This window comes from Syngnathus acus, chromosome 8 (assembly GCF_901709675.1).
Source record: "Syngnathus acus chromosome 8, fSynAcu1.2, whole genome shotgun sequence".
Taxonomy (NCBI): domain Eukaryota; kingdom Metazoa; phylum Chordata; class Actinopteri; order Syngnathiformes; family Syngnathidae; genus Syngnathus; species Syngnathus acus.
Window position 1 is genome coordinate 5,797,784 of NC_051093.1, and position 26,236 is coordinate 5,824,019.

Consider the following 26,236-nt stretch of genomic DNA (forward strand, 5'->3'; position numbering starts at 1 on the left):
CAGCCGCTAACTACTTGACACAATCTCACGAGACATTATGAGATTTGGGTGATTATTGTTTACATAGCAAAAAAGAAAAAAGCCATGAGAACCGAACCGAATCGATCCGGATTCGTGAGTAAAGGCAACTTTTCTGCAGGGCAAAATTGATTTCTTTACGAGGAAGGAAGGAAGACGTGCGGAGCCCAACTTTGTTTTGATCGCGCTGGACCAGAAAAGCATCCCCGCTTCAGGGGGAGGAAAAAAGTAGGGGTTAACTGACGGCAGCTTTAAAGACATCATTTATACCTGCTGGAGAGAGGTGGGGGAAAGTAACTCCAGGGTCGCCATTGTGTGGACGGGGAAACGCCAAATCGCAACAGTTATGGTGCTCGGCGACGAGGACCTAAAGGGGATCCCCGCCTAAGGAGTACTCAAAGGCGGGTCTGGGATACCCTCAGCTGCCGAGGCCTCCCAAGAGCAGGGGGGGATCCTCCGTCGGAATCCTCTGTCGGAATCCGACCGTCATCCTTTCCCCGATCTTACCGCGCGACCCTCGCTCACAAGCGTTACGCGAGACCCGAGGCTGTGGATGCGGCCTACCCCGGGTGGGACTGACGAGCACCGGGGGGAAACAACGGGGACGACACCCGGGGATTAAGGCAGGCCCCGTGGAGCGAGGAAACGCTCGAGTGCAGTGAGTATCTCGCCCGACGCTGTCGAGTGAAAGAATGGAGGTGGGAGATGCTACATTGATTTGAGCGTCGTGGCAGCAACATCTTGACAACACTCAAAAGATGCTTCTTTTATGACAGATGAGCTAACGCTAGCCGGTTGCCTTCATCTCGTCTCACACGTCTGCGGTAATCATTTAGAACGAATATATTCATATATCGGCAACTTATCACCTCTGTTAATCACGCCCGTGGGTATGTAACGCAGTGAAATCTCAAATTTGAATGTCATTTCGCATTAGCGTTAGCGGTTGCTATGCTATCACAGGGGAGGTTCGTTAGCTCGTTTGTGAAGCCAGCTAACTGTCTTGCAAATCATTCCAATCGTCAACATTACTTTTAAATAGTCACTTTTCGAATCAATTTATATCCCTCACCCTAAAGAATTAAAATCTCCCAAGAATTAACTTGTCTGCTTAATGTTGCTTTAATGTATGCAAGCCATAGGTGAGTTTATGTCACATAAGTCAAACAGTAAGCTGATCTAAATTGTCGTGTCATTTTGAATATCAAAAATAATCGTATATACCTCTAATTCTGCACATTAGCCTACCAGCTGTCCTCCAGCTGTGTGACCTTTTGATAGGTAGCTCCATCTGCATGTAACTTGGGCCTCTAATTTTAATGTCAGGCAGTTATCACATGATGATGCCATCTTTTCTTTTGATGTTTCAAAGGCAGTGATTCAACACATCAGGCCTCCATCGCTGTATCTTTTACTGTTTGTACAGAAGACATGGAAATATTTTGGGATTAGTCAGATGAAGGATTATTTGGTTTCCACAGCCTGTGCTATGACTCATTGCAACCTATGTGTTGTGAAATAATGATCCGTCGCTCGCCCGCTTGATTGTACGGGACCCCGGCGACGGCGGCCGCTTCTTCATCTGTGCTCTCTTGTGTCCGCAGCCATGATGGAAGAACTGCACAGCCTGGACCCCCGGCGGCAGGAGCTGCTGGAAGCCCGCTTCACCGGGGTCGGCGTGGCTAAGGTCGGTGGAGGCCTCTGCTTGCTCCTTCGGATTTTTGCCATGACATACACGACACTTCTCTCAGTAGCGTTTCTTTGTTTGGAGAGTCTCATATATGTGCTTGTGTTTTTTTTGGCTGGCGCGACATGACATCTCCCCCCCTTGCTCATGATGTAGTGCCTGCATATACAAGTGGCGCTGCCTGCCAAGAAGTGCACAGACGGGATGGGAATGCAAAGGTGGGGAGGGGGGCAGGGGGGAATGCTGAAGTAGTTCTTCACCAGGTGCGAGTGGGGCGACGCGGCGGAGTTGTCGTCCAGTCTTTGCGGAAGGTGATCTTGGAACGGTTTGGGAAAAGCGACTCGGTGCCAGCAGCGGGCCGCGTGCCAACCATAGGCTGAGCCTGGAGCATGGCGCGGCTGCTGGCGCCGCAGAGAAAATGGCGGCCTGCTGCCACCCTGCTTAACATGAGGTGCTATATGTGTTGGGGAGGAGTCTACCAATTTCCTTTGCTCTTCCTTCCAAGAAGTCTGATGTCATAAGTCGGCTTTATTCTTGATCTTGTTCACTCATTGGGTCCTGAGAGGTACATTTGAAGTTTTGCGGGATTCAAGAGAAACGTCAACTCTTGAGTGCCTTTTATTCTGATGAAACGCTCAGTAATTCCCTGCAAAAATGGCTGACAGTCATTTTTTGTGTTGAAAAGGTGACAGTGGAGTACATCCTCGGCAGCCTGCCTAATGTTGCGGGAGCCATTTTAGGGAGGGTTCAGTGAGAGAGCGCTCGTGTGCTCTGAATGACAAAGTCGCTCTCCCCCCCCCACATCGGGCAGCGCCTGCGGAATTCTGATGTGATTTGTTTGAGTGACAAGAGCAGAGGCATCGCGCCGTCGCCCGTAGCAACAAGGCGGCCTCAGCTTTTTTACTTTCCGCCAGTTTGTGCTCGCAGCATCCAGTCCGCAATGTGTTCCATTCAAATGAACGCAAGCCAGAGTGATAAAATGGCTTCTCTTCCCAGGGCTCGGGCCAGAGTCAGAACGAGTCGTCCAACCAGAGTCTGTGCAGCGTCGGCTCGCTCAGCGACAAAGAGCTTGAGGTTGGCAAGTAGTTCCTTCTGTTCGCTTGTTATGCGCATACACGGCACACACTGAATACATGACTGTAATGGACTCGCTTCATCTGCCCCCCCTTCTACCCCACCAGACTCCAGAGAAAAAGGCAAATGACCAGAGGGTCCGGAAACGGAAAGCGGACCACTTTGATGGCAGCCAAGGTGAGCTGTTTAAAATACTGTACAATTAAACAAATGATAAAAAAGATTATTAGAGGTGTTTATAACTCTTTTTTTTTTTTTTTTTTTCTTCCTTCCTCAGGTAAAGCAGGAACAAGGGGACATAAAATTAGCGACTATTTTGAGGTAAGTGTCCAAAGCCTCTCACTTGGGTTTTTCATCTTTTTCCCCGCTTAACCACCTTCCCGTCTTTCGCCTTCTCTTTTCCTTCTGACTGTCAAGTTTGCGGGAGGCAGCGGTCCTGGGGCCAGCCCTGCCAGGGGGATCCCGCCGGTGGTCCGCTCTTCCCCGCAGCACTCCCTCTCCAACCCACCAGTCGCGGTGAGCACTCTTTTTAACGCTTCTCTTTCTCACCTGCATTTTCTATCTTTCCACGCTTAGTAACCAGGAGGACATTTTATTTTAGCACAATTGCATGGTTGTAGATGGAGGGTGGGCTAATAATGTTTTTTTTTTTTCCCCTTTTTGATTTCCCAGGTGCAGCAGGGAAGCCCGTCGTCAGTGGGCTCGGCCAACACCGAGCACTCGTCATGCTCTTTGAAACCCGTCGCCCTTTATCTGCTCCACAAAGCAACACAGGTATTCCTAAGAACCTCCCGTTCCTCGACCTCCTATGACTTGATGCGCCTTCATTCACCAAAGCACCCCCCCCCACCTTGCTTTTCATTCTGTAGTCCGACCTCACCATCGAGAGGCTAATCGCGATGGAGAACAACAAGAACTCCGACCTGGAGAAGAAGGAGGGACGCATCGACGATTTGTTGCGGGTACGCGTAATCTCGTCACAAAGCTCTCGACGTTCCCGTTTGAAAGCTCATCTTGCGCTTGCTCGTGCGCCGCAGGCTAACTGCGACCTGCGGAGACAAATCGACGAGCAGCAGAGGATGCTTGAGCGATACAAGGAGCGCTTAAATAAGTGCGTGACCATGTCCAAGAAGCTGCTGATTGAAAAAGTACGTCCGCGCTCGTCCGAGCCGTGACATGGGTAGGGCGACTTGTGACTGATTGATCGCCGTTTTTCTCCCGCCGCAGTCCAAGCAGGAGAAGATGGCGTGCCGAGACAAAAGCATGCAGGACCGGCTTCGGCTGGGCCACTTCACCACCGTGCGACACGGAGCCTCGTTCACCGAGCAGTGGACGGACGGCTACGCCTTCCAGAACCTCATCAAGTAAGCGGCACCTCGCCATTGCGACGCGCCGAGGCACAAATAGACCAACTGTCCCTTTTTCTGTCTGCCTCGCCTTGGCAGGCAACAAGAGCGCATCAACTCGCAGCGAGAAGACATCGAGAGGCAACGCAAACTGCTGGCTAAGCGCAAGCCGCCCTCCATGGCCCAAACGCCGCCGCCCAACCTGGAACAGAACAAACGCAAGAGCAAAGCCAACGGCACAGAGAGCGAAGCGTACGCAAATACACTTTTGCACAACAGTTTTGTTTTTGTTTAACTTCCCTTGTTTATTTTTCCGACCGCTTTCCTTGTTGCAGTTTATCGCAGGCCGAGTACCACGAGCAAGAGGAAATCTTCAAGTTACGATTGGGCCATCTAAAGAAGGTAAAGCTTCACTTGAGAGCAGAGCTGGCGCTGGCGAGGGCACGCTGACGCATCTTTGTCACCTTTTGCAGGAGGAGGCTGAGATCCAGGCAGAGCTGGAGAGGTTGGAGAGAGTCCGCAACCTGCACATTCGCGAGCTCAAAAGAATCCACAACGAGGATAACTCCCAGTAGGCTTCCTCGTTTTTTTTTCCTCTTTCCCTCAGAATTGTTTGTTGCTAGGACACTCACCGTCTTCTCCTGCTTGCAGATTCAAAGATCACCCGACGCTAAACGACCGATACCTGCTTCTCCATTTACTCGGACGCGGGGGTTTCAGCGAAGTTTACAAGGTGAGAGAAAGCTTCGATATAAAATAAGAAACTGAGTTAATATTTTAGTCTCACGAAACTTCCTCTTTCAGGCCTTTGATTTAACAGAGCAAAGGTACGTGGCCGTCAAAATCCACCAGCTCAACAAAAACTGGAGGGACGAGAAAAAGGAAAACTACCACAAGTGAGCGACCGGCAACCGGCGCCCCATTCCACCGACGACTCCACTTCCTTCTTAACGCACGTTGAATTTGTTTTCAGACACGCATGCAGAGAATACAGAATCCACAAAGAGCTGGACCACCCGCGAATAGTTAAACTCTACGACTACTTCTCGCTCGACACAGACTCGTAAGTTTTGCTTTCCGACGATGCCGTCGTTCATTTCGAGGAGCTTTTCTCTTCACGTTGCTCGCTGGTAGGTTTTGCACAGTCCTGGAGTACTGCGAGGGCAACGACCTGGACTTCTACTTGAAACAGCACAAGCTGATGTCTGAGAAGGAGGGCCGCTCCATCATCATGCAGATTGTCAACGCCCTCAAGTACCTCAACGAGATCCGGCCGCCCATCATCCACTACGACCTTAAACCCGGTGGGGTGTTATTCACCAAAGTCAAATGATTGTTTTGATTATGAAATGTTAAAATGTCAAATACTCCAGGTAACATCCTGCTTGTGAACGGCACGGCGTGCGGAGAGATCAAGATCACAGATTTCGGCCTATCTAAGATTATGGACGACGACAGCTACAACTCCGTGGACGGCATGGAGCTCACGTCGCAGGGAGCCGGCACGTACTGGTGAGATGAAAGCTCCAGGACATGAACGTGGGCTTTTTGAAACGTCTTTTTGAATATTCGATTCTCATGCCGTCTTCTCAGGTACCTGCCGCCCGAGTGTTTTGTAGTCGGAAAAGAGCCGCCCAAAATCTCTAACAAGGTGGACGTGTGGTCCGTGGGAGTTATTTTTTATCAGTGCTTGTATGGCCGTAAGGTAGGGGTCATAATTTGCAGCCAATTTGTATGGAATGTATGTAAACATTGCCGTTTCAAATTACTGAGAGCATACTTTTCCTTTGCTCCCCCCCCCCCCCCGAAGCCTTTCGGCCACAACCAATCTCAGCAGGACATCCTGCAGGAGAACACCATCCTGAAGGCCACCGACGTGCAGTTCCCGCCCAAACCAGTCGTCACACCGGAAGCCAAGGTCAGGAACATTTCCTCTCCTGGCTTTTTCTTGTCCTTTCTTTGGAATGTTTGTTTTCATCTTCACAAATTGGTGTTCCCGCAGGCATTCATCCGACGCTGTTTAGTGTACCGGAAGGAGGACCGCATCGACGTGCACCAGCTCTCCAACGACCCCTTCCTCATGCCGCACATCCGCAAGTCAGTGGCCTCCTCGGGCAACTCGGCCATGGCGGTGGCCTCAACGTCCAGCTCCTCCAACAGCAGCGCCTCCAACTGAGACCCCCTCCCCCATCACACACCATCCTACGCATAGCATCCATCTTGAGGACAAGACTTATCGTCACCTGTCCACTGCTGGTGGTTGCTGTCAAAGCCCAGGAGTGAAGGTGGGCTTTGACATTTGGGGGGTTTCTGCTTAAAAAAAAAAAACAACAACTATAGAAATGCTTCAGCTTGGCCATAAGGACCAGACTATTTTCTCCCCTCCATGGCTGGCAAATTCTCGCTTGAGCCCCTTCTGGTGGACGTTTTTTGCATTACAAGTAAGCCCCCCCCCACCCCTCCACGCCACACGGCAGGCATAGAAGTCCAATTTTGTGTTTGTCTGTGCGTGCGCTTGGAGGAGGCCATCACATGCGCCTCTCGCCACCATCTCCCCCTCGACCCTGTGACCAAAGCTTTTAACCAGATGGTGGCGCCGTTCATTCTCAGTTCTCTACAGAAATGCTTGACAGAGTGGAAGCACTGAGGAAGTCCCCCCCCAACAGAAAAAACTCCCAAGAAAAGAAAACCTACACCCCACCACTTCCATTTCTTTGACATTTTTCAGGAAGAGCGAAGTCATTTTTATGAAGAATTTCTTTTTTTTTTCTTCTCAAGTTGCCTTTAATTAAAACTTTTATTGTTATTATTGCCCGCCCGCCTTCAACCCCCCTCTCCCCTCACTTCCTACCACAAACACACATATTTATTTAGGGATGTTTGAATTCAATTTTCAGCCATTTTAAAAATGCAAGGGACTGATTGACATTCTAGTACTTTTTCGGGGGGAGAGTCTGGGCCTTAGCAGGACATTGCATAAACCATTAAAAAATATGTTTCAAACATATGCTGTGACTATTAGTTTGTTAGTCAAATAGTATTTACTATTGTATAAAGACAGAATGGCTGTAAAAGATGTAATTTAATATTGTTTGTAATGAGTTTTAAAGGTCCGACCTGAAGTTTGAGGGGCAGCCAGAGTAGATTAATGTCTGATGGGAGTTCATCTTCCCAAGATGACCACCAAGGAGCTCTGACAGTAGGTAGGTACTATTCCCTACTCCTTGATTTATCTTCATGTTGCCTTTCAGGACAGTACGGGAGCAGAGTGTTCCTCAGAAAACAACTGTGGTATGTATTGTTAGAAATCATTTTAAATTATTTTTTTGTTTTTGCCTTATTACAAAAGTGGTCGAATTTTGAGAGTATTTTGGAAAAAATGTAGAATGCGTTTTTATATAATAATAATAAAGTCCTTTAATTTTTTTAAAAAAACATGCAGAAATTAAGATGTGGTGATAACAGAAAAGTATAAATGCAGACAAAGTACAATTGTGACAATTTCAAAGTTTGCTTTTTTTTTCCTTGAATGCAAAATGAATGTTTTTAAGTATGTCAGTGTGCAGGACAGTGTACCTAATTAATTGTCCGGCGAGTTGCGGCTACTCTTTGCGGCCACTGGGGGTCCTCAGGCCTTATTTCGCAAAACACACACACACACACACTGTTGACGCATCTCCATTCATTTGCTCGTGTCAGGGCAGCAGACGGTTCAAACTCTTTCGAGTGGAACATTTGTGTCACTTTTTGAGTCTTTTTGTGTTTATGTGTGTGCCTTCCCCCACCATTTCTTTCGTGCGTGCGTGTGCGTGCATGCGCGTGCGTGAGGGCTGCAGCTGAGAGCATGCACGGCGACGACGAGCGGCACCGAAACTCTACAACAACAGCAACAAAATGGACCGGTCGGCACCACTTATTTCAGCGATGCACTTTGTATTCACTGCTGCTACTGCTCTGCGTGGACGTGACGTGGAGCGCCACTGGTGAGCCTTTTTATTGTTTTCTCCACGTGTCATTCGTATCTTAAAGAGTAAGTAGAAGTTGAAATGATCATATGTGAAAATGTGTGTTTTTTTTTAAAAGGGGGGTATTTCATTGTGGATTTGCTGCTTTTGCTTTGCCACGAACCAAAAAGTCCGAGAGTGAGTGGAACCAGATGTGCATGAAAAAAAAAAAAAGGGGGGGGGGGGGAGTTGAGGTGTGCGTGGATTGTGGTTGAGTGTGCGTTGGAGTGTTTAGCTCCATCATGGGCAAAGTTTGGCCCGTTATAAATATACTGACAAAAAAACGGTATTCTGAAATAGCTTATTTTTTTCAAGAGTCCTATATTCGTTGTCTTAATTTAGCCCCCCAGAATTGGTGTTTTAAAATGTATTTTATTTAATGTTTTTATTTCTGTTGTGTTCATTCAGCTCACTAATATTTTTAAATAAAACAAAACAATTGGTAGAACTACTAATGGCTTCTTGTAGTGTGGCCACTAGGTGGCAGTAGTGCAGACACAAAGAAGAACGCACCAGCTTTAGTCGTTTTTCACAGAGGATAAAGAATATATGCCTGCGAGTATGCCTTGTTAGTGGCCCATCTGTCTTAATTTCAAACTTGTGGCACTTGAGCAGAAAATAATGCCCACCTCAACTGCTATAGCTGTGATTTATCCGTCAAAAACAATTTAGGTAATTTTATGTTATCTATTATTGTGTGCTATGTGGCTTTTTGGCGGGCTGATTTGAGTGTGACATGTCATTTCTAGCCCTGCCCCCTCCTCCCCCCTGCGGCCACATGTGACCTTCATTTCTGGTTACATTAACAGCCCGCTCATGTGTGATTGACGACTCTATTGGGGCACGAAATCAATCATTTCATTAGATGTTACAGGCCCCAACCACAGTGAGTGATGATGCTAGTATTGTATCCTTCCCCACAGTAATGCTGTCGTTAAAATCCCTGCATTGCAGTCAAAAGGTTTTATATGTTTAAACAATTGAGAGAAAATAAATAAATGTAATTTAATTCTACAACAAAAGAATTCTTCCGCTAAATGTAATTTTAGTTGTCCAGCACTGCATTTACTATCCCAATGTAAGAGAGTTGAAAATTGTCAGGGTCACAATGATGAGCTATTTTGGTAGCCTTCATAAGCTTTGACAATAGGGAGAAAAACGTGCGGCGTCATCAAGTCAACCAACCGGCGTGTTCTTGTGGCTTTGGCTCTGAAAGCTAATTGTCACTGGGAGCTAAAACCACAGCGGCCAGGCGCCCCACTAAATCACATGCCATCCTCACAATAGGACTCGGGTCCTGTTGGGCCTCCTGCGGTAATGCTTCCGTACGACTCGGGCTGCATTGTCATCACACCTTGGGTGCAAGAAGGGGGATGGAGGAAGATGCACATCCAGTTTAACTTTTGAGCCAAACGTTCTCCCAGTCTCCATTCCTTTCCTCGGCCGACGCCAAGAAAGACCGACGTTCCCGGAAGCCTCAAAGATGCTCGCATGATAACAGTTTAGATGTTGCCTGACAAACGGGACGTGCGGCGTGACTCATTGCAGCTGCTTTCTGTCATTTTTCAACAACTAACAAGAAGTTTCATTTGCACAGCCTGCCCTAAAAGACATTTTGAATTAGTTTTTTTTTATTATTTTTTTATTCCTTGTGTAGCTCCTTTTTGGTTGCTCAGGATTTCATCATCCGTTCGACTTTTTTTTTTAAATTCTTTTCCTGCTCTCACCCCCTCGAATTCCCCCCCCAACTCGTCGGCCAGCTCTGAGCAAACTCGTCCCAAACATCGGCTCACAATGTTCTTGGGAGTATTAAATGTTTGACAATTATATATTCCTTTCTTTCTTGTAGTCTTGCCACATTGCTCTCTTGAGATTTTTGCCCTGAATTACTTTGTCAGCTGCGACGCCTTCTTTTGACAAGCGCTTGCCTGTCCCATTCGTGTCTGGTTCATTGAACGCAGGTATGCTTCAAACATGTAGGTATACTAAACACATTGGCAACAGTTGTGCATTTCGTCATTGTGTGGGCGGAGCTTACGACCAACCTTTTCCTATTCACCAAAAAAGACAGAATTAGAAATTATGTCTCCCACAATTGTCCTTGCTCCACAATCCAATGTGGAGTATGCATTTGCTTGTTATGTCTGTCTACTTGTGTTGCTTCACCGTTAGTTAAACTCATTAGCCTTTTCCATTATGCGCTTGCATTAAGACAATGTTGTGTCATTATTTCAAAAATATAGTGCACCATTCTCTATGTTTGATCTTAGACATGAAACCTAATCTAATAGTGGTCCTGAAATGATTCGCCTCACCAAATTCAGATGAGTTACAAAAGATGAAAGGAAAGCGGGCCTATTAGCCCATTTGCTTGTTTCCCAGAGGCTGCCTTTACGGTGCGACTTTATTGTTTTGAGAGGAGGCTAATTGGGGGGCTTCAGAGGGGAATGTGTTACGAGCAAGTAACTGGCTCAGCCAGCGGTGATGGTTCCCATGCTTCCTCACTTCCTGGCCTCTCGCAGGAGCCCGCTGAGTCGGAATGCCGAGGGTCACACTTTGGTCGTCTTTTCAGCCTTGGCTCCTGCAGGCTGTATTTGAGCAGAGTTTGGAATATGTGGATGATATTTTAGAATTTTTTTTTTTCTCCCCCTTCTTCAGTCCTGTCTGTGCTGCCCACACAAACACGCAGTCGTGTAGTCACGGTGGCTTCGACTCCACCAAAACCAAAATTGTAAAGAGGGGGAAAAAAAGGCAGAAAAAAAAACTAAAAATGTGAGTACATGAGCTTTGTTTGGAGCCATCATAAAACAAAGGGCAGTAGGTTCAACAGGTGCATTCTGTCTAATGGCCTGTAGGAGGAGATAGTAGGATGTACATACAGTATATATGTGTGAAGTGCAAATATGTGTTTGGCACCTCTCACCACTGCATGTCAGTGTTTTATTTCTTCTTTCAGTGGGGGCTACTTTCCACTTGCCAATTATCGGATAAATTGATCCCTCCGGCAGCTCCCATGGAATGTTCTCATCTACCGTATTGACTTGTGGCTTCCCTCCACAGCACCGCCGGATTCCAATGACTTTGCCTTCTTCCACGAGGGCACCCGAGGCTGCCTGGGGGTGCGCGGGCGCTCCCTGGTGCTCTCCACGTCCTGCCAGGAGGCCGGCCAGCGCTGGAAATGGGTGTCCCTTGGTCGCCTCTTCAATTTGGGTTCCTCGCTGTGCCTGGGCGTGACCTCCGGCAACGACACCGCCTCACTCGCCTCCGGGCTGGGACGCACACCTCTGAGCGTGTACACGTGCGACCGCCAGCCCCCCATGGTGAGCTGGACGTGGAACTGCGGCCAAGTGCTGGAGGACCTCAGCAACTACCTACCCTGGCCGTCGTTCTCCAACGCGTCCACGCCCTCCACGTCCAGCTCCAAATGGAGCGTGTACGGTGAAAAGCAGAACCTGTGCGCCAAAACGTATCGTGGTACGTACGCTACAGAGTCCAAGGCTTTTCCTCTCGTTTGTTCACATTGTGAAACCTCAAATCAAACCCATGCGTCTTCTCCGTCATGTTTACATCCACAATTTAGTGTCAGACTCGCACGAGATGTTAGTCAGACGAGGAAGAATGACAGTCAGTGTCGGAGCCCTGAGGAAATCTTTGCACTCGCTTGCTCTCGCTAAAAATGTCTGCCCTACTTTTCGGGCTTTCAAGTGCGTTCTCCCCCTCTTGCCCTTTTCCTCACACTGTGTTGAAAAATGCGTGTGCACGGAAAAAAAAACTGTTGATATCTTACACAGGTTTCAGTTATTATTTTTGTGATTTAACAAACCTCTGTGTTGCTCCTCAGACATCTACACTATCCAGGGCAACTCAAACGGGCGCCCATGCCACCTGCCCTTCCTGTATGACGGCCAATGGTTTCACAACTGCACCAGCATCGGGCGAGAGGACGGCCACCTGTGGTGCGCCACCACCTACGACTACGCCCAAGGCGAAAGCTGGGGCTTCTGTCCCGTCAACAGTGAGTTACTGATGAGTGGGCCAAATTCATTATTCGCGCACTTTCCATCTTTGTTTGACTTACCGTATTGGCCCGAATATAAGACGACCCCGATTATAAGACGACCGCCTCTTTTTTTCAATGAAAAAAAAACTCATCTTATATTCGGGCCAATACGGTAATTGGTATCTTTCAACCGCATAGGCGGCGGCTGCGAGACCTTCTGGGACATTGACCCACTGACGGACAGCTGCTACCAATTCAACAACCAGGCCGAGCTGTCGTGGAACGAGGCCCGCATCAGTTGCCAGCAGCAGGGAGCCGACCTGCTCAGCGTCACCAAGCTGCATGAGCAGACCTACATCAATGGTTTGTTTACAACTTTGGAGTCCTCTACGTGCAGGGGGGGGGGCGGACAACCCCCAGCCCAGACTCCGACTGAGGCTACTCAGATGACTCAGAGTCTCCGGACCTCCACCCATTTATGAGCACCAGTGAAATTTCAGCAACCCAGTCTGTGTGTCATTTTAAGTACTGTAGTCAAAATTTATTTATGCGGGATTGAAATTGTATTTTTTATTTTTTTTTTAATTGATGAATATATTTATCCACACATTTTTCAAACAGACTCTGCAACGCATACAATCCTTGACCCTAAATCTGTTCTTATTTTCAAAGGCCTGTTGACCGCCTACAGCACCGCGTTTTGGCTTGGCCTCAATGACCTGGACATCAACACCGGCTGGCAGTGGGCCGACTCGTCCCCGCTCAATTACCTCAACTGGGAGCAAGGTTAGCCTGTCGACAAATCTTTTCGCCGTATTTGTAAACAATAGGCACCAAGATACCAAAATCTTTCCACAGACCAACCAAACCACGAAGACCAGGAGAACTGCGTTGTGATCAGGACAGAGTCATCGGGTCGCTGGCAAAACCGTGCTTGTTCCGAAACTCTTCCTTACGTCTGCAAGAAGAGGCCCAACGCCACTTTGGATCCTTTTACTACCGGTCAGACCGCAAGCAGGTTCAGAATATGTTCCAGAACCCGAATGGCATCACGTCTCTGGTGTCCCAGCAGACTCATGGGCGGACGATGAGAAGTATGAGTGCCAAGTGGGATGGCAGGCCTTCCAGGCGGGCTGCTACAAGGTGGTGCCGGAAAAAGCCGAATGGGACGCGGGGCTGAAGGCGTGCCAGAAGATGGAAGCTAACCTGGCTAGCATTCACACGCTGCCCGAGATGGAGTTCATCGTTCGCAACATCAAGAAAGGTCAGTTGCTTTCTGCCATTTTTACCCTTATTAAAATATTTGAGCCCTTTTGTGAAAGCAGTTTATATTTTAAATAAAGTTCAGTTTAATTGAGTTGCCCAAAAGGCATTATTAACATGTTTTTTTTTTTCTACCAGTAAACCAATTAAGTCATTTTTGTTAGTCAAATGTTTTCATGTCATTGTTTAACTGTCACTTTGGAATGTTGGGCATTCCGCTCTCTGGTTGCCACGGTAACCACACATCCCCACATTTCCTCTCATCCTCTGTTCTGAACTCAAAACGTACTCCTCCGTCCAAACTTTCTGCGTTTCATTAACATTCCCTTCGAGTGCCACATAGCTGTTTCTGAATGTGTGTGTTCCTAATAATGTGTGTGTGTTCAGACACGGAGCAGCTGTGGCTCGGTCTTCACGACATCGCCATGCAGATGGACTTCCACTGGAGTGATCACACCCCCGTCACCTTCACCCACTGGCATCCGTACGAACCCAACAACTTCCGCAACACTCAAGAAGACTGCGTGTCCATGTGGGGACGCGTGAGTGACCCCCCCTCCTCCAAAACCATCATCCCCTGCTTGTACCATTCCTCACGTCTGTATGTCGAAATACACTCAGCAGCTATGTGTGTGTGTGTCGCCTCCACGCGCAGGAGGGCCGCTGGGACGACAGTCCGTGTAACCTGACTCTGCCCGCCATCTGCAAGAAGGCCGCTACCAAAAGAGAAGGAAAATCTCAGCATCAAGACTGCAAACAAGTACGAGACTCATCTTCCTTTTTAAAACGCACTATAGGGCAACAGACCATATTTGGTATCGCTGACTTTGAAATAGTACAGATGCATTCGATTATTTCATTTCAATGTGGGCGCAACTTGAACCAACAAATCCAACAATCTCACGAAGTCGCAATAAGGTTGGTTAGATTAAAAAAACATGAGTATTGTAAGTGTTTGCTAGGTTACATGTGTTGCTGCACTGTTTGTGTTCAAATATCATTTGCTTCAAGGGTTATAACATCTTGACGATTCATGCTAATTATTACCTTGTTTATGGCATTTTGCCTTGAGCATTAGCATTAAGCTAGCGGAAGGCAAAGTTGTGTGGGAGTGACAATAAACACGCAAATCGTTCCCAGCACACAGTGGCTTCAATGTACAGCAAACCTGCGGCCATGTCTATAAATTTCAAATTGGTCCTTTTATTTTTGTCTGCAGCTACTGACAATCTACAGGCCCCGTCGAGAGCCTGATTCTTGTTATACGCGTTCCAGCTCTTCAGTTTGGACCTCCTTTCCCCCCCCCGTCTGACCTTTAGGGTATACGTTCTAAAGTGACCCTCATACACAGTCAGTGAGGACAGCGGGAATACAGTGTGTGAATCAAATCCCACGTTGGAGGAATTCACGCAGACATCTGTGTTTGATTTCGCATCCCCGTAATCACGTCCACATGTGTGGCCCATATACAACGCTCCCGTCGCTCACTTGACGGGCTTGAAATAGTCCAAGTCGAGCGCATTTCTCGGAAGCGTGTTAGGCACCTAAGCAGAAAATATAGCACAAGTGGGCAATATATCATTAACTTTTTTCTTCCTCCCTTAAACTGGGTCTTTCGTGTATTCATTTTGTATTTATTTTTATATTATTTTCTCATAAAATGATAATTGATTTATTTGTAAACAGTTTTTATTTCATAAAGTGATTATTAAATAATTCCAATTAGATTAAATATTGATAATACAATGTTTAAAAAAAATAATTACAATTAAACAATTGGTTATTTAATTATAATTAAATAAATTATGCAATTTAAACTGAATTGCATTATTTGCCAGGATAAGGGGAGTTTATTTGAGGGTGTTGGGGTAGGCGTCAGGGCTGGTCATGTGACAGGAGTTCACCCCGCGGCCTAGTTTGTTTCCAGCTGAGCTCAACATGTGAAACAACAAGTGAAAACGCCACGTGATGGTTAAGCTAACAAAGCTGTCCTCACTGTTTGTTGCTGTTCGCTGAGCCCATCGCAGCAGCATGACACAAATAAGGACTATTCGAATGAAGTCGCTTGTTATTCGTTATAAATTGCCAAAATTCGTTTTTAATAATAAGTTCATTCCCCATAAAGCAAAATTGAATGGTGGAGTCCCCCCCAATGCATTTAGTGGTCAGAAGGTGGCGCTGTGATTACCTATGCAGCATTCCTTTACAACACTTCCTGTTGTAAATTAAAAGAAAATAAAGTGTTGCATGGAAGTAGAATGTTTTCAGGCATTTGAGGAGAAGTACCGTAATTTTCGGACTATAAGTCGCACCGGAGTATAAGTCGCACCAGCCATAAAATGCCCAAAAAAGTGAAAAAAAACATATATATGTATATAAGTCGCTCCTGAGTATAAGTCGCCCCCCCACCCAAACTATGAAAAAAACCGCGACTTATAGTCCGAAAATTACGGTAAAAGACCTGATGACTTTTCAAGACAAATCCCTCATGCAGAGAAAATATAATCCGTGTCGCCTGGAAGAAACATTTGTAATTCGAAGCTTTTTCCGGGACGATTCACCTAATAGAAGTGTCAGTTTATCAGACAGCAATTTTATCAGTTATATTTGTTGTGTTAATTAGGAATAACACATAAATGGAAATGCCATAGGCGGCTCGGTGGCGCACTGGGTAGCACGTCCGCCACACAGTTAGGAGGGTGCGGGTTCGATTCCACCTCCGGCCCTCCCTGTGTGGAGTTTGCATGTTCTCCCCGGGCCCGCGTGGGTTTTCTCCGGGCACTCCGGTTTCCTCCCACATCCCAAAAACATGCTTGGTAGGCCGATTGAAGACTCCAAATTGTCCCTAGGTGTGAGTGCGAGTGCAAATGGTTGTTTGTCTCTGTGTGCCCTGCGATTGGCTGGCAACCGGTTCGGGGTGTCCCCCGCCTACTGCCCGATGACGGCTGGGATAGGCTCCAGCACTCCCGCGACCCCCGTGGGGACTAAGCGGTTCAGAAAATGGATGGATGGATGGAAATGCCATAGACAGGCTAAAAAAAAAAAAAAGCATCTATGAGCTGTTGGATATTTGAACACAACCAGTGGAGCAACACATAAAGACAGACATAATATATTCTTTATTCTTTACAAAGCGTAATTAATATTACTGCGTCTTTATTAGCTTGATGCTCATCTAGTGGTGAAAGTAGGCATTACATTTCACAAGAGATGCACGATTACGACGAGAGACATGAAGAATGCGGCGTCGCGGCATTTGAGGTTTGCATGCAGATGCTAAAAGGAGGCGGTGGTTTTTGCTTTTTGGATTTTGCGCACTAGCGTGAAGAAGAATCATCTGGCTCACCCCCGATGACCTCTCGACTCTGGCATGATGATGCGCCTGCGTGCGTTCACCACAGCAATAACAATCAATTCTGCATACTCGCATGAAATACTGTTTTTTTTTTTTAGCATGACAATTGGTATTGTTTTTATATTCCAAAAAAGGAGAGTTTTATTTTTGGTCACTTTTGTATGCCGTTGTATTCAGCTGTATGTCTGCCTCTTAGGGCTGGAAGTGGCACAGTCCATCTTGCTACTGGGTGTCGGAGGATCTGTTAACGTTCGATGAGGCCAGGAAGTCGTGCGAGGAAAATAAGGCGTCGCTCCTAACGATCACCAACAGGTAAATTACCACAAAATCATCAGTCAACTTTTGCTGACTCCTCCCCCTAATGTGCTTTGAAATCATCCTCAAAAGATTTGAGCAGGCCTTCGCCAACAGTCTGGTGTTTGGTCGTTCCGATGATTCCTTCTGGATCGGCCTGCACGACCAGGGCAGCCCCGGCTCGTTCCACTGGCAGAGCGGGGACCAAGTGTCCTACACCAACTGGAACCGAGACCAGCCGAGTAGGTCACGCTTTTGTGGTGCAAGGCGAGGACACGCCTCTAACCGCATCCTTCCTATTTTCCAGTCAGCGTCCGAGGAGGCTGCGTCTCCATGGCGACCGGTTCGGGAACCGGGCTGTGGGAGGTGAGAGAGTGCGCATCATTCAAGGCCAAATACATCTGCCGCCAGAACCGGGATGCCACCCTGAGCCCCGAGCCCTCTGTTCCCGCCGCTCAGCCCACGCCCAGCCTCACTGGGTCCTGCCCCAACGGCTGGAAGAGCAACAGCAACCTGCGTTATTGTTACAAGGTACCCACGCGTCCTTGAAATGAACAAATATGGCCATTGCTGTAAAAAGTGATTCTGTGTGCAGGTCTTTCACTGGGACAAAGATCAGAGGTTGAGCTGGCTGCAGGCTCACTTGTTCTGCCGTACACACGGCGCCGACTTGCTGAGCATCGCCGGCCCAGAAGAGGAGCACTTTGTTCTTCAAGTCCTGCACGAGACCTTTGGGTTTGTGGACCATGATGATGATGATGATGATGAAGATGATGGTGTTGATGATGTCATTGTGACCCACAGGGAGTCCGAGGAACACGATCAGCACTGGTTTTGGATCGGTCTGAACCGCAGGAACCCGATGGAAAGCAGCAGCTGGAAGTGGAGCGATGGGCTGGCTGTGAGTGTCACGCTTCTTTTCAAATATCATAAACCTGATTTGATAATGCTGAAACCGGATCACTAGGTCACGTACCAGAACTTTGGGCGCTACTACTACAACGTCCGGCAGTGCGCTGCAGCAGACCTGGGCTCCATGACTTGGCTGGCCATGCACTGTGAATCGCCTCTGGACTGGATCTGCAAGATCCCTCGAGGTACATCACCAAGGCATATTTTTATACGGTTCTATCTTGATTCTTCTTTGTTTTCCGTGCTTTTAGGCAGCGTTGAGAAGCAACCAGAAGGTCAGTGTGACCTCGTAGCACATGAAAATCATCCGTCTGAAAATCTAACAGCATCTTATTCGCTCGTTAGGCGCCGCTTCACCGGAATGGATCGGCTTTCAGGAGGCCGAATACAAGTTTTTCGAAAGCCGCACCACGTGGGACCAGGCCCAGAGAATTTGCTCATGGGATCATTCATCCCTGGCCTCGGTTCACTCGGCGCAGGAAGAGAAATTCCTGGCCAGCACGCTCAACCAGGCAAAGAAAACACGGCTAAAATGTTCAATGGAAGTGTCATAACATCACAAAATGATGTTTTCATTTCTTTTTTTTTTTTTTTAATTTTAGATGGGAAAGGTGGAGTCTGATAACTGGTGGTTGGGACTTCACACTTTCAACAACGACGGGCGTTTCCGCTGGTCCGACCACTCTGTGCTCAACTACGTGTCCTGGGCGGCCGGCAGGCCACGCCCCCTCAGTCGCGACCGCAGATGCGTGCACTTGATCGCTAGCAAAGGTGAGACGAGTCTCACCGTCGAGACTTTCTATTATACGTGAAAATGTAAATCGGGTTCAACAGGAGAGTGGGCTGAGCAGAAATGTGACTCGGACCAATCGTACATCTGCAAGAGGGTGAACGTCACCGGCACCGCCCCCCCGACGCCATCGTCTCCACACCCTCCCTCGGGTTGCCCCGAAGGATGGACCTCGTATCAGCGCAAGGTACACAAATAAATTATACATATTTTTTTACTTTGGAAAATACACACATTTAAAAAAATATTTTTTATATATTTGCTGGTGCAAGCTAGCTTAGCCTTCAAGCCAATTAGCCTTACTAAATATTATGTGAAATGATCCTTGCTAGTGTTTTAGAGTGTTTGAGCTGCAGTCCCAGCGCGTCACGTGGTCCGCGGCCAAAATCAAATGTGAGCTGCAAGGTGGCGTCCTGGCTGTCATTTCCAATCATTTGGAGCAAGGTAAGACGCTTTGGTTATTATGTTGTGGCAACATTTAATCATCCACTCTCCTCCTCGCAGCCTTCGTCACCACCCTGCTGTCCAACGTCAGCGTCGACCTGTGGCTCGGTCTCAAATCCGACCCCAAAGGTCATTTCCAGTGGGCGCAGCCGGGTCTGCTCAGCTACACCAACTGGGCTCCGGGACAACCGGTCGACAACAACGGGCCGCATCATGACAAGAACCCGGTACTGGCCGCGCTGGATGTTCTCTGATCACCTCACCCGCCCTCGGTCTTGACGGTCTCGCTGTGTCCTACCAGGGAAACTGCGTGGCCTCAATTCACGGCAACCCGCAGAAGCACAAGGGCATGTGGGCCTCACGGGCTTGCGAGATAGAAAGCTTTGGCTACCTTTGTCAGAGGCAACAAGGTGCGCAAATAATTTTTTCAATATTAACATTTTTAATCCAATGACGTAACGCCACCTTTTGTTCAGATCCAGGAATGCCCGCGGCACCTACCCTGATTCCCGCCACCTTGTCCAAGCGTTTGGACCTGGGCGGTATCACCTACCAGGTGGTGCAGAAACGACTGGACTGGACCGGCGCCCTTCACCTGTGCAACGCCTTAAACGGGACCTTGGCGGCGCCGAAAAATCCCATCCAGCAAGCGTACCTGACGTTGCTCATCAACAGCTTGCGGAAGCCGGCGTGGATCGCTCTCTACAACTATGAGGTGAGGCCACCATGACAGGGTCGAATATGCACACAATTTTCGGTCAATTAAAATTTATTTGAGCCAACAATGGGTGGGAAACTCCATTTTTGAATCCACAGGGCCGAAGCTTCACCTGGCTGGGCGAGGAAGACTTGCCCTATTCCAACTGGGTGGACGGAGAGCCCAAACAGTTGCCAGGCTGCGGTCACATGACCACCTCCGGCCTGTGGACCAGGACCTCCTGCGAGACCAAACTGGATGCTGCCATCTGTCAAATGAGTGGTGAATAACAATATCAACATCACTTTATTAGGGACGCCTCCACTATTCAACCCAAGTATAGATGCATGAAATGTTGTTGTTTATCAAAATAGATGCGCCAGAGACTCACAAGTGGCTCTACCCGGGAAGTTGCCCGCGCACTGTCGGCGACTGGGCCTGGGTGTCCTTCAGGAACCACTGTTACGCCTTCAACCTGCAAAGACTCAAACTGCAGCAGGACGCACTCGTGTCCTGCCAGAAAGGTCGGGACAACCTTTTGTCTCACACAGGCTTCCTTCCCTGCTGTAATATATTGATTCTTTTTTTTTTTTTGCTTCTTCTCAGTCGGGGCCGAGCTTCTCACCATCTTGGACGAAGCGGAGAACGCGTTTGTGTGGGAGCACATCCAGAGCTCGGCCGAGCAGGCCCACGGAGCTTGGCTGGGAGTCAGCGTCAGAGGTCCCAAATGACTCCTTTTTTCTTTGCTCCGGATCAATGTCACTGCTTTCATTACAGTTGTCTTACATAACCATGAAAGCAAATGTCTGTGAAGTTGATTTAAGAATTTTTTTTGGGGGGGGGACATTTTTTGTTATTTAGGTGGAAGTCTGGTGTGGAGCAAGGAGACAGAGATGTCATACACCAACTGGGAGGCTCGCGACGTGGCCTTCTCCGTGCTCTCGCCCAACTCTTGCTTCTGGATCCAGAGCAACAGCGGCCTTTGGAAGCCCGGATCGTGCCGGAACCGAACGCACGGCGTCATCTGCAAGCGACCCAGAAGTAAGCCCCCATGTCCGATTTTGCTTTTAAGGACATCATCAAACGTCCATTTCCTTTTTGCAGTCATGGAGTCCTCCACCGAGTTGTTGAGCGGCGACCATCTGCCCACGCTGATCGTGGTGCTGGTGACGGTAGTGGTGCTGGTGGTTCTGATCGTGGCCGTCATCTACTTGTACCGGCGGCGCGGCGGAGTTGGCGTGCGGGGCTCCTACGACGGCGCCCGCTACAGCCGTACGCACTCGGGCCAGGGCGACCAGGTGGAGAAGAACATCCTGGTATCGGACATGGAGCTCAACGAGCAGCCCGAGTAGTCCCTCGACCTTTCAGACTGGGCCAGACTGCACGGGAACCGGTATTTTGTGAAGCCAAAAATAATCCTGAGAAAAATAATCCACCCCCCCTAAAAGTAAAAGGCTGTGTAGAGCACAGCAGCGTCTGAATTTTCTACATTTTTCAAACTGTTCCCAAGTGTGTCTGTGACATGCTTTTCTCCAACGACACCAAGGATTAACAGTTACAGCACATTTTTTTCCCGAACAAATGAAATCAGACTTTTTTTTTTTGTCAATGCAAATGAAGAATAAATGACTTGGAAGCTTTTTAGAAGAATACTCAAAGCTACTCGCTACTTTGATGCCAAATTCTCTTTTTCTTCTCGTTTAAAACCAAGGCAAGCCAAGTCGACGAAAACTGTGATGTCATCATCCCCATCCCGCCTCCTTCCCTTTGGACACGTCAGCATCCGAAGGAGGAGGAGGTGTCCAAATTTCCAGTGACGTGACCTCCTGCTCTGTTCTTGCACTTTTCTTTAATTTCCAAGTGTTGCTATGTTGTGAGTTTTTACACTCCGCCCCCCCACCATACCCCCACCTGGAGCTGAGTAAGCAATTCCCCCCCCCCCTTTTACACAGCGCCCCAGGTCCACACTTGGTCACAGCTATTTTTGTTTTTCTTCTCTTTCTATGTTGGCTTAGGTCAACAGATTTAAAGACTTTCACGGTTCTTTTGCAGTTTCTTTTGGGACATTTGCCAACAACCGCCCCTGCACCACAAGACCCAACCCCTGACACTGACTACAACCCCACAAAAGAAGGTTTTGAATGATTTGCCATCTTCTTCCCACCTTATAATTCTTAAAACAGTGTCTTGAAACCCTACCCCCCCACACCTGTAGACCCTAACTTTGAAACCCTGACCCAGACTTGAAAGTCTTAATTTGAAGCCCAGCTTTGAAACCCAAACCCTGGTGTGACCACATCCAGCCCCTGATTTGAAACCCTACTTTGAAAAGCCTAACCCAGACTAAAAACCCTAATACAAAATTGAATGTTGAAAGTGTAAGACCCTAATTTGGTTCCCTGACACAATTTTGAAGCCCATATTTTGGAGCTCATCGCTGTCGTGCAACCCTAACCTTGACTCGCAGCCCTACTTTCAACCCTAACCCACACTTACAAGCTTATTTGAAACCCTTTTTTGAAATCCTACTCTGAAACTTTAACTCAGACTTAAACCCCTAATTTGAAGCCCTACTTTGAAACCAAGTGACTCTGATTTGTTTCTTTGTCATTTTTTTTCTTCTTCTCTGCCTTCGTGGCGGTCTTTTTCTTTTGTGCTTCAAGATATTTGGAGACTTTTCCACTTCTTTTGTTTTGTGTGTGTGCGTGCGTGTGTGTGTGTGTTGCCAACAATTGAGATCCCCCTCCCGACACCAATGTAAATACCACAGTGTTGATTTTACCCCCCAAAAGCAGATTTAGGATCATTTCCCCGTCTTCCCCCGCCTGCAGGATTTTTTTTGTTTTTTGTGCTGCTGGAGGTGTGTGCGTGTGCGTGAATGCGTGTGTGTGCATGCGTTGTCTCCAGCTGTGGAATGTTGAGTCGGCAAGAAGAGCCCAGTGGCACGTCTGGAACCAATCAGAGAAGAGAAAAGTTAAGTGGGTGGGATGGTGGGGGTGCTTGGGCTAAAGGACGTGAGGGGGTGAAAAAAGGAGGCAAAGCAGTGGAGGTGAAGAAGGGATCAAGCGAGGAGAGGGGGAGGTGAAGGCATGTAGGAAGAGGTTGACCGCCCTCTGGGGACCGTTTGCTGTACTGCAGTTAGGTTGCGAGCCAACAAAGTGATGCGCAATAATGACGCGTGTGCATGTCAGTAGACTTTTGTGTGTGCCTGTTACAATTTCTCATTTCTTCATTAAGTCTGTCAATCAGGCCACGTGGTCCCCCTGTGAATATGACCGGAAGTGTCCTTTTTTGTATGAAATTAGTAAAAAGATATATATGTTCTCTGACGTTTTGTTTCCATTATTGATAACACTAATTGCAAGAACACTAAAAAGCCTTACTATACATGGTCATTAAAAAAAGTCTTACTACTTATTTACATGGTCATTTTTTGCCCCATAAAAGTCTTACTATACATGGTCTTTTAATATTTTTTTTTAAAGAAAATAAATAAAAAGCATTACAATACATGGACATTTTTTCTCCAATAATAATCATGAAATATGACCATATCCATTGACAAGTGAAAAAGCGCTTAAAGCAATAAATATTTAAATTGAGTGTTACACTTAAACGAGTGTGAAACCTGAAAATAGTTTATTCAAAAAATTTACTAGTGAAGCGAAATTATATTCAAGTTGAAAAAACTTTTCATACAAGTATGTTTATTTTGAATACTACATTTATTAATTTTCAAGTTTGAAGCTCAACGCGTTCTATTTTCATTTCCAAGGTTAATATTTTCAAGTACGCACTTTGTTCATAGAATCGGACGCAAACTGCAGATTTGGACACAGCTACTTGCCGTAGTTAGTGATTCAAGATGGCCGACTTTTTGCGCATGCGCGCCTCAGATCATGCGTGCCCGAATAGGTAACAGATTGTGTCTTGGGCAAAGTCAGTTTATCTGAAAGCCAGTTCAACTAACTCTCTCCTGGTCACGTTGGGAGTTTAACACACACTACTCTCAACAATGAGGGCGCTTTTCACGGTCAGTAATGCTCTTGACTTTTTATTTAAACGTACTCACCGGAATGGTTGCAATGCAAAACGAAAATGACTCGGTGCGTATTGGTTGGTCCGTGTTATGGAAGTACAGTTGTATCCATGTTTCTCCAAAGACGAAACATTTCGAAACCCAAGGAAACGCACAAATGAGATGGTAAAACTTTGGCATTTCAATAATATAACTTAGTGGTGCATTTGAGTCCCTATCCACCCAGTTTAAGATCTTTCCCTTCTTTAACACATCCATTTCAAATGATCAGCTGAACATATCAAAATGATTTGATCAATGTTTAAGATTTTATGGACATCTTCTCCATAGGTGCGCAGTTACGCACGCAAGCTTAATGTCGCTTAATGAGTAAAATGATGTCCACAAAATCCAAAATATTGAAGTACATCTGAAAACAGGTTATACAAATGCTCAGGCTGCGCCCCCCAAAGGCTGGTGCAGGAACAACATCTACTCGGGTTCAGATTGACTGTTGATGACGTCAGACTACGGCAGCTCTAGTTAGACAAACTACACTCAACCCTAATAAATTAGAACGCAAAAACAAGCTGTCAGAATTTCATGTAAAATATGTTCTTTCTTGCTTCTTGTCTTTTAGGGGGTGTTTCGAACAGTGGGACTTGGAATGAAATTAAGAAGATCAATCCACTACAGTCCTGCATGGCAAAGTCCTCTAATACCCATAGTTATAGAGCAAACGGTCAGTGAAATATTCTTTTGCTTGCATTTATTTATTGTTTTGTATTACATGGTAGTGTGGTCACAATACCCAAAATTTGACTTCCATACTATGAATGCCTAAAGTAGTCAATGCTGGTTGTAAAATGATAACATAGCAAAAACTAGTAAAGCATCAATAAAAAGCAGTGGAATAATACACCTGAAGAAAATAAAGCATTAAATATAAAAGTTAGCCTTGTTGTCTTGGCATTAAAATGGCTTTAACTTTATTTTTGGTTTATTTTGAGAATTTTTTTGTGTGTGCTTTATTTCAGGGCAGAGGAGAACGCGCCTATGACATATATTCTCGCCTACTTAGAGAGAGAATAATTTGTGTAATGGGTCCGGTAAGTCTCTTGCTTGAATGATTTTATTCAGATGGTTTTTTTTATGATATGCTTTTACGATGATGACAGCACATCTTTTTTTATTTGACGCCTCCTCTAAGATTGATGACTCTGTGGCCAGTCTGGTTATTGCCCAGCTGCTTTTTCTTCAGTCTGAAAGCAACAACAAACCAATCCACATGTACATCAACAGCCCTGGTGAGAAATTGGAAGTCTTCAAGAAATCCTCATTATTGTGCCATTTGAATCATAAGGCTTCATATATATCTAAAATGTGATTGTGAAGGTGAAACCGATAATATAGATAATAATAACAAGAAAAGAAAAAATCATTTATATACTCTTTCGTAAGATGTTTCTTAATTCCCTTAGGTGGTGTGGTAACAGCAGGTCTGGCTATATATGACACCATGCAATATATCCTTAATCCCATCTCCACTTGGTGTGTTGGTCAAGCTGCTAGTATGGGTAGTTTGCTTCTTGCAGCAGGGACAACTGGCATGAGGCATTCATTACCCAATGCCCGTATCATGGTCCATCAGCCATCCGGAGGTGCTAGGGTAAGACAAATCCAGATTTCAAATCAAGACGAGAAGATTTTCTCTGCCTGCAATTATAAAATATCTTATATATCTTACATTGCGATGTAATTGTTCTTTTCCAGGGTCAGGCCACTGATATCGCCATCCAGGCTGAAGAGATCATGAAATTGAAGAAACAAATAAATAATCTCTATTCCAAACACACTGGGCAACTGCTCGAAACTATTGGTAAGGTCCCTCCAGAAATGTTTTATGACATGTTTTATGTAAACAAACTCTACTCAATATTATTAAAAATGACTTCATGGTCAATGATGAATGTTAGTTTTTAATTGTTCTGTTTTCCAGAGAATATAATGGAGAGAGACCGCTATATGAGCCCCATGGAGGCCCAGGACTTTGGTATCATCGACATGGTCCTTGTCCACCCACCCCAAGCCGGTAAAGATGAGCCTGAACTGGTTCAGAAAGAGTCTACCACAGCAGCTAGTCCTTCTGCAATCCTGGAGTCTTCAGAACAAAACAATGCTTCAAGTGGAACATCCCACCCCACCCCTCACACAAACCCCAACCACAATTGATCATACAATTGTCTATATTCTGTATACTTTTTGTGATTATTAAAAAAATAATATAAATAACTTAAACTGGCTTCCGTCCTTCCATGCAGCATCAACAGTAAG

The 26,236-nt window shown here is 46.6% G+C and overlaps 3 protein-coding genes across 7 annotated transcripts; all 3 read left to right on the forward strand.

Moving 5' to 3' along the window:
* The first annotated feature begins 51 nt into the window (after nucleotides 1-51).
* Nucleotides 52-7,132, forward strand: tlk2 (tousled-like kinase 2). 2 transcript variants are annotated; one of them, XM_037256194.1, is made up of 21 exons: nucleotides 52-676; nucleotides 1,623-1,705; nucleotides 2,702-2,779; nucleotides 2,887-2,956; nucleotides 3,057-3,100; nucleotides 3,197-3,295; nucleotides 3,452-3,553; nucleotides 3,649-3,741; nucleotides 3,817-3,927; nucleotides 4,007-4,143; nucleotides 4,225-4,377; nucleotides 4,461-4,527; nucleotides 4,599-4,696; nucleotides 4,777-4,858; nucleotides 4,930-5,021; nucleotides 5,099-5,188; nucleotides 5,260-5,429; nucleotides 5,499-5,637; nucleotides 5,719-5,830; nucleotides 5,936-6,043; nucleotides 6,128-7,132. In XM_037256194.1, exons 2-21 carry the CDS (start codon nucleotides 1,625-1,627, stop codon nucleotides 6,299-6,301), a joined length of 2,100 nt encoding a protein of 699 aa, XP_037112089.1. In that variant the 5' UTR covers nucleotides 52-676; nucleotides 1,623-1,624; the 3' UTR covers nucleotides 6,302-7,132. The 2 variants fall into 2 exon arrangements, with proteins under 2 accessions (XP_037112089.1, XP_037112090.1); XM_037256195.1 differs by lacking the exon at nucleotides 3,197-3,295.
* Nucleotides 7,133-7,639: 507 nt separating this feature from the next.
* mrc2 (mannose receptor, C type 2) lies at nucleotides 7,640-23,213 on the forward strand. 4 transcript variants are annotated; one of them, XM_037256192.1, is made up of 28 exons: nucleotides 7,642-8,108; nucleotides 11,190-11,603; nucleotides 11,971-12,144; nucleotides 12,328-12,492; nucleotides 12,802-12,915; nucleotides 12,988-13,131; nucleotides 13,199-13,393; nucleotides 13,780-13,934; nucleotides 14,048-14,152; nucleotides 16,944-17,059; nucleotides 17,135-17,283; nucleotides 17,349-17,572; nucleotides 17,637-17,776; nucleotides 17,846-17,942; nucleotides 18,009-18,138; nucleotides 18,205-18,228; nucleotides 18,299-18,465; nucleotides 18,556-18,724; nucleotides 18,788-18,930; nucleotides 19,076-19,187; nucleotides 19,248-19,414; nucleotides 19,489-19,597; nucleotides 19,664-19,902; nucleotides 20,004-20,166; nucleotides 20,259-20,408; nucleotides 20,491-20,604; nucleotides 20,746-20,925; nucleotides 20,989-23,213. In XM_037256192.1, exons 1-28 carry the CDS (start codon nucleotides 7,970-7,972, stop codon nucleotides 21,234-21,236), a joined length of 4,446 nt encoding a protein of 1,481 aa, XP_037112087.1. In that variant the 5' UTR covers nucleotides 7,642-7,969; the 3' UTR covers nucleotides 21,237-23,213. The 4 variants fall into 4 exon arrangements, with proteins under 4 accessions (XP_037112085.1, XP_037112086.1, XP_037112087.1 ...); XM_037256193.1 differs by having other exon boundaries at nucleotides 7,643-8,108; nucleotides 13,202-13,393; XM_037256190.1 differs by having other exon boundaries at nucleotides 7,640-8,108; nucleotides 20,746-23,213.
* A 548-nt stretch (nucleotides 23,214-23,761) lies between these two features.
* LOC119125261 (caseinolytic mitochondrial matrix peptidase proteolytic subunit) lies at nucleotides 23,762-26,200 on the forward strand. Its single transcript, XM_037255561.1, has 7 exons — nucleotides 23,762-23,917; nucleotides 24,543-24,644; nucleotides 24,940-25,011; nucleotides 25,113-25,209; nucleotides 25,384-25,571; nucleotides 25,676-25,781; nucleotides 25,902-26,200. Exons 1-7 carry the CDS (start codon nucleotides 23,900-23,902, stop codon nucleotides 26,132-26,134), a joined length of 816 nt encoding a protein of 271 aa, XP_037111456.1. The 5' UTR covers nucleotides 23,762-23,899; the 3' UTR covers nucleotides 26,135-26,200.
* Nucleotides 26,201-26,236: the final 36 nt, after the last annotated feature.

Bases quoted from the DNA above. Each gene is read 5' to 3' on its own strand.
- tlk2 (XM_037256194.1), top strand. From the start codon at position 1,625: ATGATGGAAGAACTGCACAGCCTGGACCCCCGGCGGCAGGAGCTGCTG. The intron at 3,101-3,196 runs GTAAGTGTCCAA...CTGACTGTCAAG, and splicing joins AAATTAGCGACTATTTTGAG to TTTGCGGGAGGCAGCGGTCC. The intron at 4,144-4,224 runs GTAAGCGGCACC...TCGCCTTGGCAG, and splicing joins GCCTTCCAGAACCTCATCAA to GCAACAAGAGCGCATCAACT.
- mrc2 (XM_037256190.1), top strand. From the start codon at position 7,970: ATGCACGGCGACGACGAGCGGCACCGAAACTCTACAACAACAGCAACA. The intron at 12,145-12,327 runs GTGAGTTACTGA...TCAACCGCATAG, and splicing joins GGGCTTCTGTCCCGTCAACA to GCGGCGGCTGCGAGACCTTC. The intron at 13,935-14,047 runs GTGAGTGACCCC...CTCCACGCGCAG, and splicing joins GCGTGTCCATGTGGGGACGC to GAGGGCCGCTGGGACGACAG.
- LOC119125261 (XM_037255561.1), top strand. The intron at 25,012-25,112 runs GTAAGTCTCTTG...GCCTCCTCTAAG, and splicing joins TAATTTGTGTAATGGGTCCG to ATTGATGACTCTGTGGCCAG. The intron at 25,782-25,901 runs GTAAGGTCCCTC...TCTGTTTTCCAG, and splicing joins GCAACTGCTCGAAACTATTG to AGAATATAATGGAGAGAGAC.